General features: G+C 46.3%; 1 protein-coding gene across 1 annotated transcript in view; it reads right to left on the bottom strand.

The window, feature by feature from the left end:
- Positions 1-15340, bottom strand: part of QTGAL (queuosine-tRNA galactosyltransferase) — a 349168-nt gene extending 333828 nt beyond the window's left edge. The window contains exons 1-4 of the mRNA XM_077458633.1: positions 15203-15340; positions 10592-10670; positions 5820-5936; positions 2265-2364 (exon numbers count right to left, since the gene is read on the bottom strand). Coding sequence (XP_077314759.1) covers positions 2265-2364; positions 5820-5936; positions 10592-10666 — 292 coding nt within the window. The 5' untranslated portion in view covers positions 10667-10670; positions 15203-15340. The remainder of the gene's footprint in view (positions 1-2264; positions 2365-5819; positions 5937-10591; positions 10671-15202) is intronic.
- Between the last annotated feature and the right edge of the window lie 419 nt (positions 15341-15759).

The following is a 15759-nucleotide window of genomic DNA, read 5'->3' as shown; positions in this document are numbered from 1 at the left end:
AGCACTGGGATCCTCAGACATTGTTAAGAATCCTTATAGGGTGTAGAGACTTGAGTAAGGCCTCTTAAAACAAAGCATACGTTATAAGAAAGTGAGACAGTCCCACACAAGTAATGAAAATGATTTATAATTTGTTGTTCACAAGGCCAGATCATTTTGAGGGTTCTGAGGGCTCCCCTTCATCAGAACTTTAAACCATCAGAAATGATAAAATCCAGAGAAGATACAATTTGTTGGAGGGTTAGTACTGCGATCCGGTAGCTGGTTTATCAGCCTGCTAAAGCCACAGAATTTCTTAATACTCTCAACTGTCTCTGGCTCCCCCATAGGTCCATGGGTTCCAGGGTCAAAATACTGACCTACTCGCTAATAGTTTTCCTTCAGAGATACAGGCATAAGCTGGTGTTATGAGTAAATCACATGTCCTAGAGCTCGGAATTCAAACATTTCAGTTATATAATGGGAGGACAAAAAAAAAAAAAGGAAGGATGGGATTTGCAGACCATGGGATGGTTTCCAATTAGACGGCCCAATCACCGTGAAAATCCTCCTTTCCAAGCCAGCACTGCAGATCCAGCTAGGCTTTGGCCACTGGCTGGAGACTTAGGCCAGGATATAAGTGAAATTGCTTCATGGAGAAACCGCAAAATCCCTAAGGGCCCTGGCGATACTCACTAGGCCTTGTTCTCAGAATTTTCAGCCATATTCGGTTTCATTTGGCACCTTATGTAGCACAGCTGCTGACTGCGTCTTGCCTTCTTGTCTACGCAGCTATAACTTCTACAGACACCAAGCTATCTAGGTTATAATATGATAGATTTATGAACTTCTGTTTCATTCTGGAGATTTTTGCATATTTGCAGTCGATAGAAGGGTACAGAAACACATTGTAGAGGCTTTAGGACTGTTAGTCCCGTTCAGTCATGGAAACAAGTAGCAAAATAGCTTCCATGCTGATTGTTAACCACTTGAGACCCACTTGATTGTTAACCACTTGAGACCCGCGCTACAGTGCGGATCTCCTTTGCCGGGACTACATCTATTGACGTCGTCCCGTGCACGAGCGGCCTGCACGGCCCCTGAGTCTATGAGACTCGCCTGATCACCGATCCGTGCAAGGGGTCGATCCCGACCCCTTATCACGTGATCAGCTGTCAGCCAATGACAGCTGATCATGTGATATAACGGAGCCGGTAATCGGTTATTATTCCTCCTCGCGCTGACAGCGCGAGGAGAAAAAAAAGAAGTCGATCACCGGCGGCCGTGATCGGGACATCAGTCCCGATCACGGCCAGCAGTGCCAGTGCCCACCTGCCCCCTGCCAGTGCCCACCTGCCCCCTCATAACTGAACATAATAAAAAAATAAGTGCCCCCCTTCAGTGCCACCCAGCAGTGCCCACAGTGCCACCCAGCAGTGCCCACAGTGCCACAATCTGCCTCAACAAGGGTGCTGCACCCCAGTGTCACATATCCGTGCCCATCAGTGTCATCTACCAGTGCCCAGCAGTGCCGCCCATCAGTGCCCAGCAGTGCCACCTATCAGAGCCACCTATCAGTGCCCTTCAGTCTCATCTATCAGTGGTACCTATCAGTGCCCATCCGTGCCACCCATCTGTGCCACCCATCCGTGCCATCTTATCTGTGCCCATCTTTGCCCATCAGTGGCGTCTTATCTGTGCCCATCGGTGCCGCCTTAACTATGCCTATCAGTGCCCACCAGAGCAGCCTATCAGTGCCCACCAATGCAGCCCATCAGTGCCCACCAGTGCAGCCCATCAGTGCCCACCAGTGCAGCCTATCAGTGCCGCCTCATCAGCGCACTTCAATGAAGGAGAAAAATTACCTGTTTGCAAAATTTTATAACAAACTATTAAACATGATTATTTTTTTTTTGCATCTTTTTTTGTTTGTTTAGCAAAAAATAAAACTCCAAGCTGTAATTAAATACCACCAAAAGAAAGCTCTATTTGTGGAAAAAAAATGATAAAAATTTCATTTGGGTACAGTGTTGTATGCCCGCGCAATTGTCATTCAAACTGCATCAGCGCTGAAAGCTGAAAATTGGTCTGGGACTGAGGGGGGTTTAAGTGCCCAGTAAGCAAGTGGTTAACCATCGTCTACATTTTTTATGTCTTATTCATCGTTCTCAAAGAGTGCACATGCTCCCAGGACCATTGTAAATGTCTGCTGGGCTTATGAATTCTAAAGTTATTTAGCCCGCTCTAAACGATGAAAACACCTAAATACAGCATTGGTCTCCTACCTCCACGGGGTTTTGATGAATTGTGACCTCCCACAATCATGTCAATGCCTCGATCTTCAAGTTTTGATTTCCATTGCCGTATGAGGTTGGCAGTGTCATCCTGCAGGTGAAAAATACAATTTAAAATTAAAGACCAACCCTAGCCAAAACTTAAATTAAAGAAAGTGGTTGTTAATTCTTTAGAATGTAAGCAGTATGAGCAGGCCCCTCCTGTCTCTTCTGTACTGATCTGTATCGTTATTTCTGCTGCGACCCTCCCTCTACATTGTAAACTGTTGGCACTATATAAACCGTGTCTAATAATAATAAGCCACTGTCATATATTAATATAATCTTGTGTGTTTCCAAGTCCTGTGTGTCCCAGTCTCTGTGTTTTAAAAAAAAAAAAAAAGCAGTCTATACCTGATTTTAGAGTGCCGATCGACGCTCACGTGACCGGCCGGCTCTCCCCTCTACCGATCTGACAGCTAGAATGGAAGGGGCCAAAAATCCCCCGTTGACATCAGTTGGGAGGAGAGAGAGCCGGCCAGTCACATTCGATTCTTTCAGAACCTGGAGCATCCCCTGTGATGTCAGCTGATAGCAGGCTATAGCCCACTGTCAGACAACTCTGGGTCAAAGGAGTCCAAAAATAAATGCAATCGTGTGACCCAGAAGAGAAGTATAGCCAAAAAAAACTTTGCCCATACTTTTCTTTCATAACATGCAAGGGTTATGTCTAGGGATGCATAAAAAGTGTGTAAATACTTACTATATTACTAACTCCAGCAGGTTCCCCCCCAGCTCTACAACCAGTGCTCTGCAACATGGTCTGTAAGATTGTCCCTCCCCAAGATGTAAACTGAAGCTCTATTAACTGGTAATCTAGACCCAAGTACATATTGAGCATTCTCAAAACAAGCATAGGATACAATATTACTTTGCTTTTTATATCTTTGCATTATTATTTTTTTTATATCTTTAAAAAAAAAAAGATCCATCTACAGTGGGGAAAAAATTTGATCCCCTGCAGATTTTGCAAATTTGCCCACTTACAAAAAAAATGAAGGGTCTATAATTTTTATCATAGGTGTATTTTAAATGATAGAGACAGGAGGAGGAGGAGGAGGAGGGAGGACCTTGTGGGCGCTGCAGGATTTCAATCCAAGGAGGATAATTGTGTTAATAATTGTTTGTTTGGAGACTGTGGTCCCAACTGCCTTGAGATCATTCACCAGCTCCTCCCGTGTCCTTCTGGGTTGATCCCTCACTTTTCTCATGATCATCCTCACCCCATGAGGCAAAAATCTTGCATGGAGCTCCAGACCAAAGGAGCGATTTATTGTTATTTTGTCTTCCTTCCATTCGCAAATAATCGCTCCAACAGTTGTCTCCTTCTACCACATCTTCTTCTTACCACATGAGCACCTACTGTAGCCAGTCTGTGGGAGCAGTACTGTGCCCCATCAAATGCTGCCAGTGTTTCCATTAATAGCCGCTACTGTGCCCCATCAAATGCTGCCACTGTGCCCATCAATAGCCGCTACTGTGCCCCATCAAATGCTGCCAGTGTTTCCATTAATAGCCGCTACTGTGCCCCATCAAATGCTGCCAGTGTGCCTATCAATAGCCGCTACTGTGCCCCATCAAATGCTGCCAGTGTTTCCATCAATAGCCACTACTGTGCCCCATCAAATATTTCCAGCGTGCATCTCGTCAGCGTCGGTGTCCTGCACGCTCCTTGATATCTTCTTCCTTCCTCTCTTTTAGGCATCCAATCACAGTGCCTGACACTTCAGCCAATCAGGTGATAGGTAACAGACTTGAGTACCTGATTAGCTGAGAGGCGGTTCAGTGTTAGCAAAGAAAATTCCCGAAAAAGGTGCCAGACAACTGAATAGGGGGTGTCAGCGGCGACCATAGATAGATTCATGCAATGCATGAATCTATCTATGGTGATAGAGAGGTGCCAGGAGAGAGGGGATGGCACTCCTGCGCCCTTTATGGACGCACCGCCACTGTGTGGGAGCCAGAATTATTGTTGGTTGGTAGGGGATAAAATAGTTATTTTACTCACGGTACTACAACTCAATTTACAACATTTGTTTGGAGGTTTTTTTGGTAAATATTCTGCCACTATCATTTAAAATACACCTATACTCCTTATTTTACTAAACACGGAGAGAGATATCAGTTACATTTTAGTTTATGAGGACATTCTTGAAAAATCTGCTCATTGTCCTGGACACTGACTAGAGAGACATTGCTAAAATCTATGGAACGACAGTCAACATCTTGAGAACTGGGTAATACAATAGTTTTATTCACTGTGCACAATAATGTAAAAAGTAGTAGAATTTGGTGGAATTAAAAATCAAGGCAATGTTGTTGGATGGACATTGTAGTTACATAGTAGATGAGGTCAAAAAAAGACAAGTCCATCAAGTCCAACCTATGTGTGATTATATGTCAGTATTACATTGTATATCCCTGTATGTTGCAGTTGTTCAGGTGCTTATCTAATAGTTTCTTTAAAACTATCGATACACCCCCCCCCCTCCTTGTTGAGACCACCGCCTGTGGAAGGGAATTCCACATCCTTGCGCTCTTACATTAAAGAACCCTCTACGTAGTTTAAGGTTAAACCTCTTTTCTTCTAATTTTAATGAGTGGCCTTGTGTCTTGTTAAACTCCCTTCTGCGAAAAAATTCTCTCGCTATTGTGGGGTCACCAGTACGGTATTTTGTATATTGAAATCCTACCCCCTCACAAGTGTCTCTTCTCCAGAGAGAATAAGTTCAGTGCTCGCAACCTTTCCTCATAACTAATATCCTCCAGATCCTTTATTAGCTTTGTTGCCCTTTTTTGTACTCCCTCCATTTCCAGTAAATCCTTCCTGAGGACTGGTGCCCAGAACTGGACAGTATCCTCCAGGTGCGGCCGGACCAGAGTCTTGTAGAGCGGGAGAATTATCGTTTTATCTTTGGAGTTGATCCCCCTTTTAATGGCAATATTCTGTTTGCTTTGTTAGCAGCAGCTTGGCATTGCTGAGCCTATCATCTACTAGGACCCCCGGGTCCTTTTCCATTCTAGATTGCCCCAGAAGGTTCACTAGTGACCAAACCTAGAAATGTCATGCTCAGGAGAATGCAACCTGTTTACTTGAGACCAGTGGCATCACCGAGACTCTTCATACTCATGACAACAAAGCCTATCAGTTCAAATAACCGACATCAACGGGGCACTTTACATTGATGAAGATGCAGCCTAGCCCATTGACTAGAGACCGGTGACATCACTGAGAATCCATGAGAATAGAGCCTATCCGCATCACTGAAGCACTTACTCATATTGGTGTCAAGTTTAATCAATAAAGAGCATATTTTCTCTTCGCCTCATGTGGTTCCTATCAAAAAGATGATAGGAACCACATGAGGCAGCGACATGACTGCATACTCTCACTGCACGACTGGAAGACAAATCAAAGTTAAAATTAGCAGTAAATTGGACATTTGAAAGTCCCATAAATTGGAAATTTGCAAGTCAGTTCAATATAATTTATAACTGTCTTTTTACCGTGCTGCCATCATTGTAGATGGAAACCTCCAGGGTCCCTGGAAAGTCCTGAAGGTAAACAGACTTTAAGCATTCATCCAGCCAGGCCTCAGCATTATATGTAGGAATGATAACAGACTGAAAGATAAAAAGAGAAGAGTTCTTACAGAGTGTGAAGATAAAGAGTTTCCCTCCTGGAACATTGGCTGGTTTCTGGAACAACTGCATATAGTTATACACAAGTAGAGCAACCATTTAGTAGTCATTGTTGATAGTGTTTTGTTTGGGTGGTTGTACATAAGGGGGGTCTACAAACCTTCTAAACAAAGGGCCAGTTAACTGTCCTTCAGCCTAGGTTCGCGAAAATTACATCGCTGGTTCCCGCATCGCATCTCTCCCGCGGGCAGTTCACGTGGCCTTCTGCAAACCGCTGAGGGTGTCATTGCTTGTTAATGACACCCCCAGATCGGTTCACAGATCGCAGTGTGAACTCGCACAGGAATCAGATCACTGAGTTGAGAACACCCATGCGATACGATACTAGTGCGGAGGAAAAACAAGTCCCTGTACTTTTTTCTGTGCGAATCTAAATGCGAGTTCAGCCATACAACTTTTTCTGTGCGAATCTAAATGCGAGTTCAGCCATACAACTTTTTCTGTGCGAATCTAAATGCGAGTTCAGCCATACAACTGTATGGCTGAACTCGCATCTCACAGACATTGCATGTGATCAGCATCGCTGGTGCGAAGCACCTGCGATGCTGGTGATCGCACTGGTGTGAATCTGGGCTCAGACTTTAGGTGGGCCAGACAGTTCCCCAGCATCCGTGGGTGTAAACAATGCCTCAGGCTCGGTGGTCATTGGGAGTATAAATGTTACATGGTGCTTGTTGTCAGTGCCCCACTGTGTCAGAAACCATGAAATCAGACCAAGACAGATGTACAGTTAAATCACATGTGTTTAATATTAAAAGTAAAAAGAACAAACGTAGTCAAAACATAGCTAGGAACCGGAACGGATAGTCAGACAAGCCAAACGTCAGGGAGCTGGAGAGGAGCGTAGTAAAACAGCAAGCAGGATCTGGAGCCAGAAGGGATTTCAGCCAAGCAAGTCTTTTAACAGGAATGCAGGAGAGCATCTCTGTGATGTTGACTAAGGCGAAGGCAGATATCCTTTGGGCTGGACAGCTTAAGTAGGCAGGACTGACGAGCAGGATATCATCAATGGCTGAGTACCTGTGGAGAGATGGGAGCTGGCAATTAGCCATCAGCTGAGCGGCCAGCTCAGAGAAGGAAGGGCTGAGTAATGACTTATGATTGGGGTCGGTGGAAGGAAAAGCGCCCCGCCGTTGGGGGGGTCGGTGGGAGGAACCACGCCCCCACCATTGGGGTGGGTGGGAGGAACAGCGCCCCCACCGTTGGGGGTCGGTGGGAGGAACAACGCCCCCACCGCTGGGGTCGGTGGGAGGAACAACGCCCCCACCGCTGGGGTCGGTGGGAGGAACAGCACCCCCACCGCTGGGGTCGGTGGGAGGAACAGCACCCCCACCGCTGGGGTCGGTGGGAGGAGTAATGACTTATGATTGGTGCCAGTGGGAGGAACAGTGCCTCAGCTTTGGTATCAGTGAGAGAAATAATGCCCTATCCATAGTGTCACTGATTGAAATTGTGCCCCATCTATGGTGTCAGTGAAACTAGTGCCCTTACATTGATGTCAATGGGAGAAATAATGGCCTACAATGGTGTCAACAGAAGGATTGGTGCCCCAGGGGCCAAATAAAGACAAAAAAAGGGCCATAACCATCCCTCAAGTCTTAGTTTGGAGACCACTGTTGTACATAAACCCCTTTATTGCTCTTTGCTGTGCCTTGAAATGGTACTCAAGCTCAACTTTCCTGACTTGATGGCTGTACCTACCCTGGAGTCAAAGGCACACCAACCCCCTAATCAATAAGAACACCCATATTGATTACTTAGACACTCTCTGGAGCTAGAATTCACTATTTGTATGTGCAGCATTACATCTTGAAGAAAAAAACATAGGGTTTGTGATAGAATGTGCTGAAACCTGATGGCACTATTATGCAAATTTTCACTTCGGTGAGAGTTTTGTCCATCCCCTTCAGCGCATGGACATTAGCAATAGCAATAGCAAGGTACGGGAGGCAGGAGGAGACAGACCAAGGTGCTTGTTTGCGGCAAGTCAAAATTTGCATTATACAGCACCTCACAGATCCCAAGTCCAGGAAAGTATAACATGTGCACCTCGGGGGCCCTGCTGTTGCATTTAGGTGCCAGATGTCTATTGCCGCACTGTAAACAGGAACCTTAAGGACTATTATCATTTGCAATAGATCCCAATAGAATAGAAGTGATGTTCACAGCAGATTACAAATTTCTGGTTTTCTTTTAAAAATGTAAAAAAAAAATCAAAAAATACATCTGGACCACAAATGCTACAAAATGTCATGATTTTCATAAAAAAGCACAAACTGTGCGGATCTGTTAATACCCCGCTGTGTTTGGTACACATTTACAGCTACACAGAATGATCTTGGCACTGGAAACCATGAGAAAAGTCTTGTGGAACCATTATCAGTTAACTAGGGAGGTTTTTTGGGGGCAAAAGTCATTAAAAAAAAGTCACGTATCTCCGTGAAAATTATTTACCACCCCGTGAAAATTGACGAAAAACAAATCAAAACTGAAGAGAGGCCCCCCCCCAAATGATTTTCTGCTGGCAGATAAGGGGGACTAAGGGGTACCAGGAAGAGGGATCGGGCTGGAGAACAGCTGCACATGATATCGTGACCCTTGGATAATCCTGCTTGACCCAAACATGGCCGTTGTTCCCTCTAAAAAAAACGTTAAGTAGGCTGCAGCTGGCAGATGTGGCGGGATATTTTCAGCAGGGGGCAAAATGAATCAGCAGAACGTAGGCTAAGCCAGGTTAGGGAAGCAGAGGGTTATGGGTAGCCTCTCAGTTACATCAGGATAAGCGATGATTCCGAGTGCGCCAAATAATATTACATGCATTTTTTTTTTTTTTTATTACTTCACATGCCAGAGGTCTGTTTGCAAGGAAATGATATCCAGATTGTATTACTGCACTTGAAACTGTCATCACTTCTCTCTGTCTTGTTGAGGACCTAAAATGATCAATAAGGCTCCTGTGCTGAGCGAGGGGCTCACCCAGTGTTCGCCCTGCACAAGGCAAGTCTGGAGGGGCTCTGCTGGGATAAGTAATAGAGGTGAAGAGGAACCGCACTCCATGAGCCCCCAGACACTTCCATATGTACAAAATTCTGTAGTGCAATGTGGGCTCTTACCGAGCATAAATTTATATATTAGAGCTGCACAATTATTCGTCAAGAATCGTTATCACGATCTTGACTAAAGTGTTTCACAATTCTATGCAAAGAATTCTCTTTGCTCTTCTGAAGCCACAGCCTTAAAAAGAAAGGAAGAGAAAAACTGGGCAGTCTGCCAAAATCAAAACATTCTTTATCAGTTGAACTTAAGTATAAACATTGTAACAATTTGTCAGTGGAATAGACTTTGTGTGTAAATTAAAAAAAAATTTTTTGGTTAGAAAATTAATTAGAACCCCCAAACATTATAATATATATATATATATATATATATATTTTTTTTTTTTCTTTTTTTTTTTTTTGTAGATACCCTAGAGCAGGGGTCTCAAACTGGCGGCCCTCCAGCTGTTGCAAAACTACAAGTCCCATCATGCCTCTGCCTGTGGGAGTCATGCTTGTGGCTGCCAGCCTTGCAAGGTCTCATGGGACTTGTAGTTTTAAAACAGCTGGAGGGCCGCCTGTTTGAGACCCCTGCCCTAGAGCATGTGTCTTCAAACTACAGCCTTCCAGTTGTTCAGGAACTATAATTCCCATCATGCCCAGTCATGTCTGTGAATGTCAGAGTTTTATAATGCCTCATGGGATGTGTCGTTTCGCAACAGCTGGAGGGCCGTAGTTTGAGGATCCCACCCTAGAGAATAAAATTTTGGTTGTTGCAATATTTTATGTCACACTGTATTTGCGCAGCGGTCTTTCAAATGCAATTTTTTTGCAAAATTACTTTTGATCAGTACTCACCTCTCCACCGGCTTCTGGGTCTTCATGGACTCAGCCCTAAAATAAATTATATATTACACACACACACACACCATCTCACAAAAGTGAGTACACCCCTCACATTTTTGTAACTCTTTTCTTCTCTCTTCTCATGTCACAGCACTGAAGAAATGACACTTGTCTACAATGTAAAGTAGTGAGTGTACAGCTTGTATAACAGTGTCAATTTGCCTTCCCCTCAAAATAACTCAACACACAGCCATTAATGTCTAAACTGCTGCCAACAAAAGTCAGTACACCATTGATCATCTGTGGGGCATCCTCAAAACAGAAGGTGGAGGATCGGAAGGTCTCTAACATCCACCAGCTCCGTGATGTCGTCATGGAGGAGGGGGAAGAGGACTCCAGTGGTGACCTGTGAAGATCTGGTGACCTCCATGCCCAAGAGGGTTAAGGTGGTGCTGGAAAATAATGGTGGCCACACAAAATATTGACACGTTGGGCCCAATTTGGACATTTTCACTTTTGTTGCCAGCGGTTTAGATATTAATGGCTGTGACAATGAAACGTGAAATCCTCCAAGGGGGGTGAATATTTTCTATAGGCGCTGTATACTGTATATTAGCCGATAGTCATTATCTTTTCAGATGTTTTAAGGAAATCCAATTCTCTATATTCATGCCCAAAACCATGAAAACCACCTACCACATCCACTGGCTGGCCAATCCCTGTCCCCTCTGCTGGAGCAGAAGCATCAGAACGGTCTTCATGGGGATTCATAGGCCTGGGAATACAACAAAGCAATGACTTATTCTCCAACCTTGAAATGTGTTACACAACAATCTAAAGGCTATGCAAACCTACAATGATTTTATTATTTGCTTAAATATACCAGTAAAAAGCGTTTTGAAAAACAAAATAAAATGATACCAAATGCCTCTGTTTTCTACCCCTGCACGGCGATACCTCACATGTGTGGTTTAAACACCGTTTTTATATGCGGGGGCTGCTCACGTATGCGTTCGCTGCTGCACGCAAGCTCGGCGGGACAGGGCGCATTTGAAAAAAAAAAAAAAGTTCTTATTTATTTTACCTTTTATTTTTACACAGTTCTTTGAAGAAAAAAAAATGTGTCACTTTTATTCCTATTACAAGGAATGTAAACATCCCTTTTAATAGAATAAAAGCATGACAGGGCCTCTTAAATATGAGATCTCCTCCGCCGCTACCAACGGCTCCGGTAAGCGGTGGAGGACACTGGAGAGCGACGGGAGGGGGGAGCCCTCTCCAGCTGCCTATAAAAGTGATCTTGCGCCGAATCTGCGGCAGAGACCACTTTTATCTTAAAGTGGACCTCCCGCTGAAGAAGAGTATACCGGGGTTACGCCCCCTGTGTCACTGGATATGATTGGCAGCAGCAAGAGCCAATAGCTCCTGCTGCTATCAATCTATCCAATGAGGACAGGAGACAGCGGCTGGAACGATCGGCTTCAGGTAAGTAAAGGGGGGGGGGGGTTACTGCAGCATAAAGGTGAAAACTCATGAGACTTTACAACTCCTTTAAACCTTTGGGTGAGTTGAATAGTTGTTTCCCCCACTGAGTGCATTGGTTCCTCCCGCAGGCCTGTGCTGATGTAAGAGCCAGCAGGGGAAACCACAGCATGCAGAGGGGGAGCCGTTATTCCACACCCAGAAGTGCGGTGTATTCCCAGCAGCTGGGGAGGGGTGAAGAGGCGACATATTGTCAGAGAGAGGCGAGTGTGGAGACCATTTTATTACAAGTATGACGTATTACACAGACCGGGTCCCTCTAAGGGTGCAGCCACACCGGTAAATGTACCCGACCTGTGATTAGATGTGGGCACCTCAGCAAGGGTTCCGCTATTAGCTGTGAGTAGGAAGCCTCATTGAATGCAATGTATTGCAGTGTGTCAGCAATCACATGTCGGTGATTAGCCTGGGTGCAAACCACCTACTTCCAGGTCCTATCACTGGCATTTGATCCCTGCAGGAGCGATTACATGAGCGCGGCTGCGGGAGCGATTACATGAGCGCGGCTGCGGGAGCGATTACATGAGCGCGGCTGCGGGAGCGATTACATGAGCGCGGCTGCAGGAGCGATTACATGAGCGCGGCTGCAGGAGCGATTACATGAGCGCGGCTGCAGGAGCGATTACATGAGCGCGGCTGCAGGAGCGATTACATGAGCGCGGCTGCAGGAGCGATTACATGAGCGCGGCTGCAGGAGCGATTACATGAGCGCGGCTGCAGGAGCGATTACATGAGCGCGGCTGCAGGAGCGATTACATGAGCGCGGCTGCAGGAGCGATTACATGAGCGCGGCTGCAGGAGCGATTACATGAGCGCGGCTGCAGGAGCGATTACATGAGAGTGGCTGCAGGAGCGATTACATGAGCGCGGCTGCAGGAGCGATTACATGAGCGCGGCTGCAGGAGCGATTACATGAGCGCGGCTGCAGGAGCGATTACATGAGAGCGGCTGCAGGAGCGATTACATGAGAGCGGCTGCAGGAGCGATTACATGAGTGTGGCTGCAGGAGCGATTACATGAGTGTGGCTGCAGGAGCGATTACATGAGTGTGGCTGCAGGAGCAATTACATGAGTGTGGCTGCAGGAGCAATTACATGAGAGCGGCTGCAGGAGCGATTACATGAGCGCGGCTGCAGGAGTGATTACATGAGAGCGGCTGCAGGAGCGATTACATGAGCCTGGCTGCAGGAGCGATTACATGAGAGCGGCTGCAGGAGTCGGTATCCTCCTTTTGCTTTCAATGGGGCGGCCTCCTTGCAGTTAGGCTAGGTTTCCACTACCACTAGTGCGACTTTTCATGTGATTTGGGACTGAAAAGTCACATGACAAGTCGTACCCCATGATTTCCAATGAGTACCGTTCTTATCGGTGCGACTTCAAGACGCACTACTTTGGTCCCATTTTGATGCAACTTGAGGTCCACAGACCTCAGGAATACACAGGCATTGCTTCAAGTCACACGACTTTGGGGACGCAATAGTGGCAACACGGGACACCCCCCCCCCTCCGCACTGACTGGGGTTCTCACATCTAATCCCAGGCAGGGGGGCATTTACAGGTGTTTAGGCAGCCTTAGGATCGGTATCCCTCCCTGCGTATTATAGGATGTGTGTCCCTCCCTGCGTATTATAGGATGTGTGTCCCTCCCTGCGTATTATAGGATGTGTGTCCCTCCCTGTGTATTATAGGATGTGTGTCCCTCCCTGTGTATTATAGGTGGTGTATCACTCCCTGTGTATTATAGGATGTGTGTCCCTCCCTGTGTATTATAGGATGTGTGTCCCTCCCTGTGTATTATAGGTGGTGTATCACTCCCTGTGTATTATAGGATGTGTGTCCCTCCCTGTGTATTATAGGAGGTGTATCACTCCCTGTGTATTATAGGATCTGTATCACTCCCTGTGTATTATAGGATCTGTATCCCTCCCTGTGTATTATAGGAGGTGTATCACTCCCTGTGTATTATAGGAGGTGTATCACTCCCTGTGTATTATAGGAGGTGTATCACTCCCTGTGTATTATAGGAGGTGTATCACTCCCTGTGTATTATAGGATCTGTATCCCTCCCTGTGTATTATAGGATGTTTGTGAAGTGGGCGGATTGTCCTCCAGCACTGAATTGTTAGTTCAGCTCTCAGGCCCCTCCAATCCCTCCTGTGTTGGTGTCATCAGGGCTGTTGATAAGGCAGTACAACTGGTTCTGTTGTACTGGGCCCAGGACTCATCAGCTAAACAGGGGGGCCCAGGTCAGCTTTATTGTTCATTTCTGCCTAAATTAATAAATTGATTTTACTAGACTACAACCTGCTCCTACTTGCTTACCAGGGATTAACCACTTGCTGTCTGCACTATAGCCAAAAGACAGCTACAGCACAGACTTAATTTGCCCGGAGGGCATGCCTGGACGTCCTCACGTGCTTGAGCGGCCTGTGCACCCCATGCAGGGCGCGCGTGGTGTGCTCTGTGATCAGTGAGTCTATGAGACTTGCCTGATCAGAGTAAGGGGTCAATCTCAACCCCTTACCACGTGATCAGCTGTCAGCCAATGACAGCTGATCATGTGATGTAAACAGAGCCGGTAATCGGCTATTTTTCCTCCTCACGCTGGTAGCTGATTACCAGCGGCTGCGAGAGGGACACCGGTCCCATTCATAGAGTCACCAGGGGCACCTACTGGTGCCCACCAGAGCCGCCTCCCAGTGACCACAGTACCATCCATCAGTGCCCCCTATCAGTGCCCTCAATGCCGCCTATAAATCACCAATCAGTGCGTCATTACCAGTGCTGCCTATCAATACCACCTGCCAGTGCCACTGTTTCGTCACATATGGCGACCTATCACAGTTGGCTACAATGTCGCCATATGCATTCCACCCCTGAGTCCAAGTTCGAGCCCCACCATCCAAGTGGACATAGAGTTTGATTATATTTATGGTGAGCGAAGCGAGGCCGTGCCCGAAGCCTGGCGAGCAAAGTGAGACCGCGAGTGGCCCTCTGTTGAAACGTATATGGCGGCGTCACGCATGCGCACTCCAACAGGTAGCAAAATGTGGTGGGTAGCCGAATGTAACGTGACACCACCTACCAGTGCACATCAGTGTCACCTATCAGTGCCACCCATCAGTGCCCATCATCGGATATCAATGAAGGAGAAAAATGACCCGTTTGCAAAATTTCATAACAAACTATGAAACATAATATATATATATATATATATATATAATTTTTTTTACATTTTGTTTATCAAAAAAATAAAATAAAACAGTGGTGAATAAATACCACCAAAAGAAAGATCCATTTGTGTGGAAAAAATGATAAAATTTTAATATGAGTACAGTGTAGTAATTGTCATTCAAAGTTTGACAGCTCTGAAAGCTGAAAATTGGTCTGGGCAGGAGGGGGGTTTTAGTGCCCGGTAAGCAAGTGGTTAAATGACATTTCCCTGGGCCCATCACATCAGCAGAGGGGTGTAGGCAGATAAACTCAGTGCTGCTGTTCCACTTCACCTCAAGGGGAGGAAAGGAGGCAAAGTTGGGGGGGGGGGGCATCAGGAAGGCTGTACAGGACCCCGTGATTTCTAACAGCAGCCCTGCGTGCCATACATACAACTCCTGTATGATGATGGTGGAGGAGGGACACACTGCACTGCACACATATCACAGACACTCAGTGCTGCTATGTGGAGCCCCGCCCCCCAATCACACACCGAGGACACAATGTAACAACAGCTGCCGCACTACAATGTAACATTCTCTCCTCACACACCTGACCAGCAGCAGCCACGCGGCTTCCCCCAGCCGACCGGGACTACAGGGGGATCCGGGGAGGAGCCCGGCAGCGGATTGGTTGACTTCGCCCGCTTCTTGCTCCTGGTTGGCCGACACGGCTGTCCGCTGATGCGGAGAATCAACAGTAACACCACGTGACAGGAGCTAGCCCTTCCCACCCAGTGCTGTGTACTCACCTGTGTATCTCAGAGGCGGAGGAGCCCATTAACCCCTTCATCACCCCCATATAAGGACTGTCATTAACCCCTTCATCACCCCATGAAAAACTCATTAACCCCTTCATCACCCCCATATAAGGACTCTCATTAACCCCTTCATCACCCCCATATAAGGACTGTCATTAACCCCTTCATCACCCCCATATAAGGACTGTCATTAACCCCTTCATCACCCCATGAAAAACTCATTAACCCCTTCATCACCCCCATATAAGGACTCTCATTAACCCCTTCATCACCCCCATATAAGGACTCTCATTAACCCTTCATCACCCCATATAAGGACTGTCATTAACCCCTTCCTCACCCCAATATT

This window comes from Lithobates pipiens, unplaced genomic scaffold, assembly GCF_037356315.1.
Source record: "Lithobates pipiens isolate NorthernLeopardFrog02 unplaced genomic scaffold, aLitPip1_a1.2 Scaffold_28, whole genome shotgun sequence".
NCBI lineage: Eukaryota > Metazoa > Chordata > Amphibia > Anura > Ranidae > Lithobates > Lithobates pipiens.
Note: the sequence above shows the minus strand (reverse complement) of the source record. Positions and strands in the feature narration are given on the sequence as shown.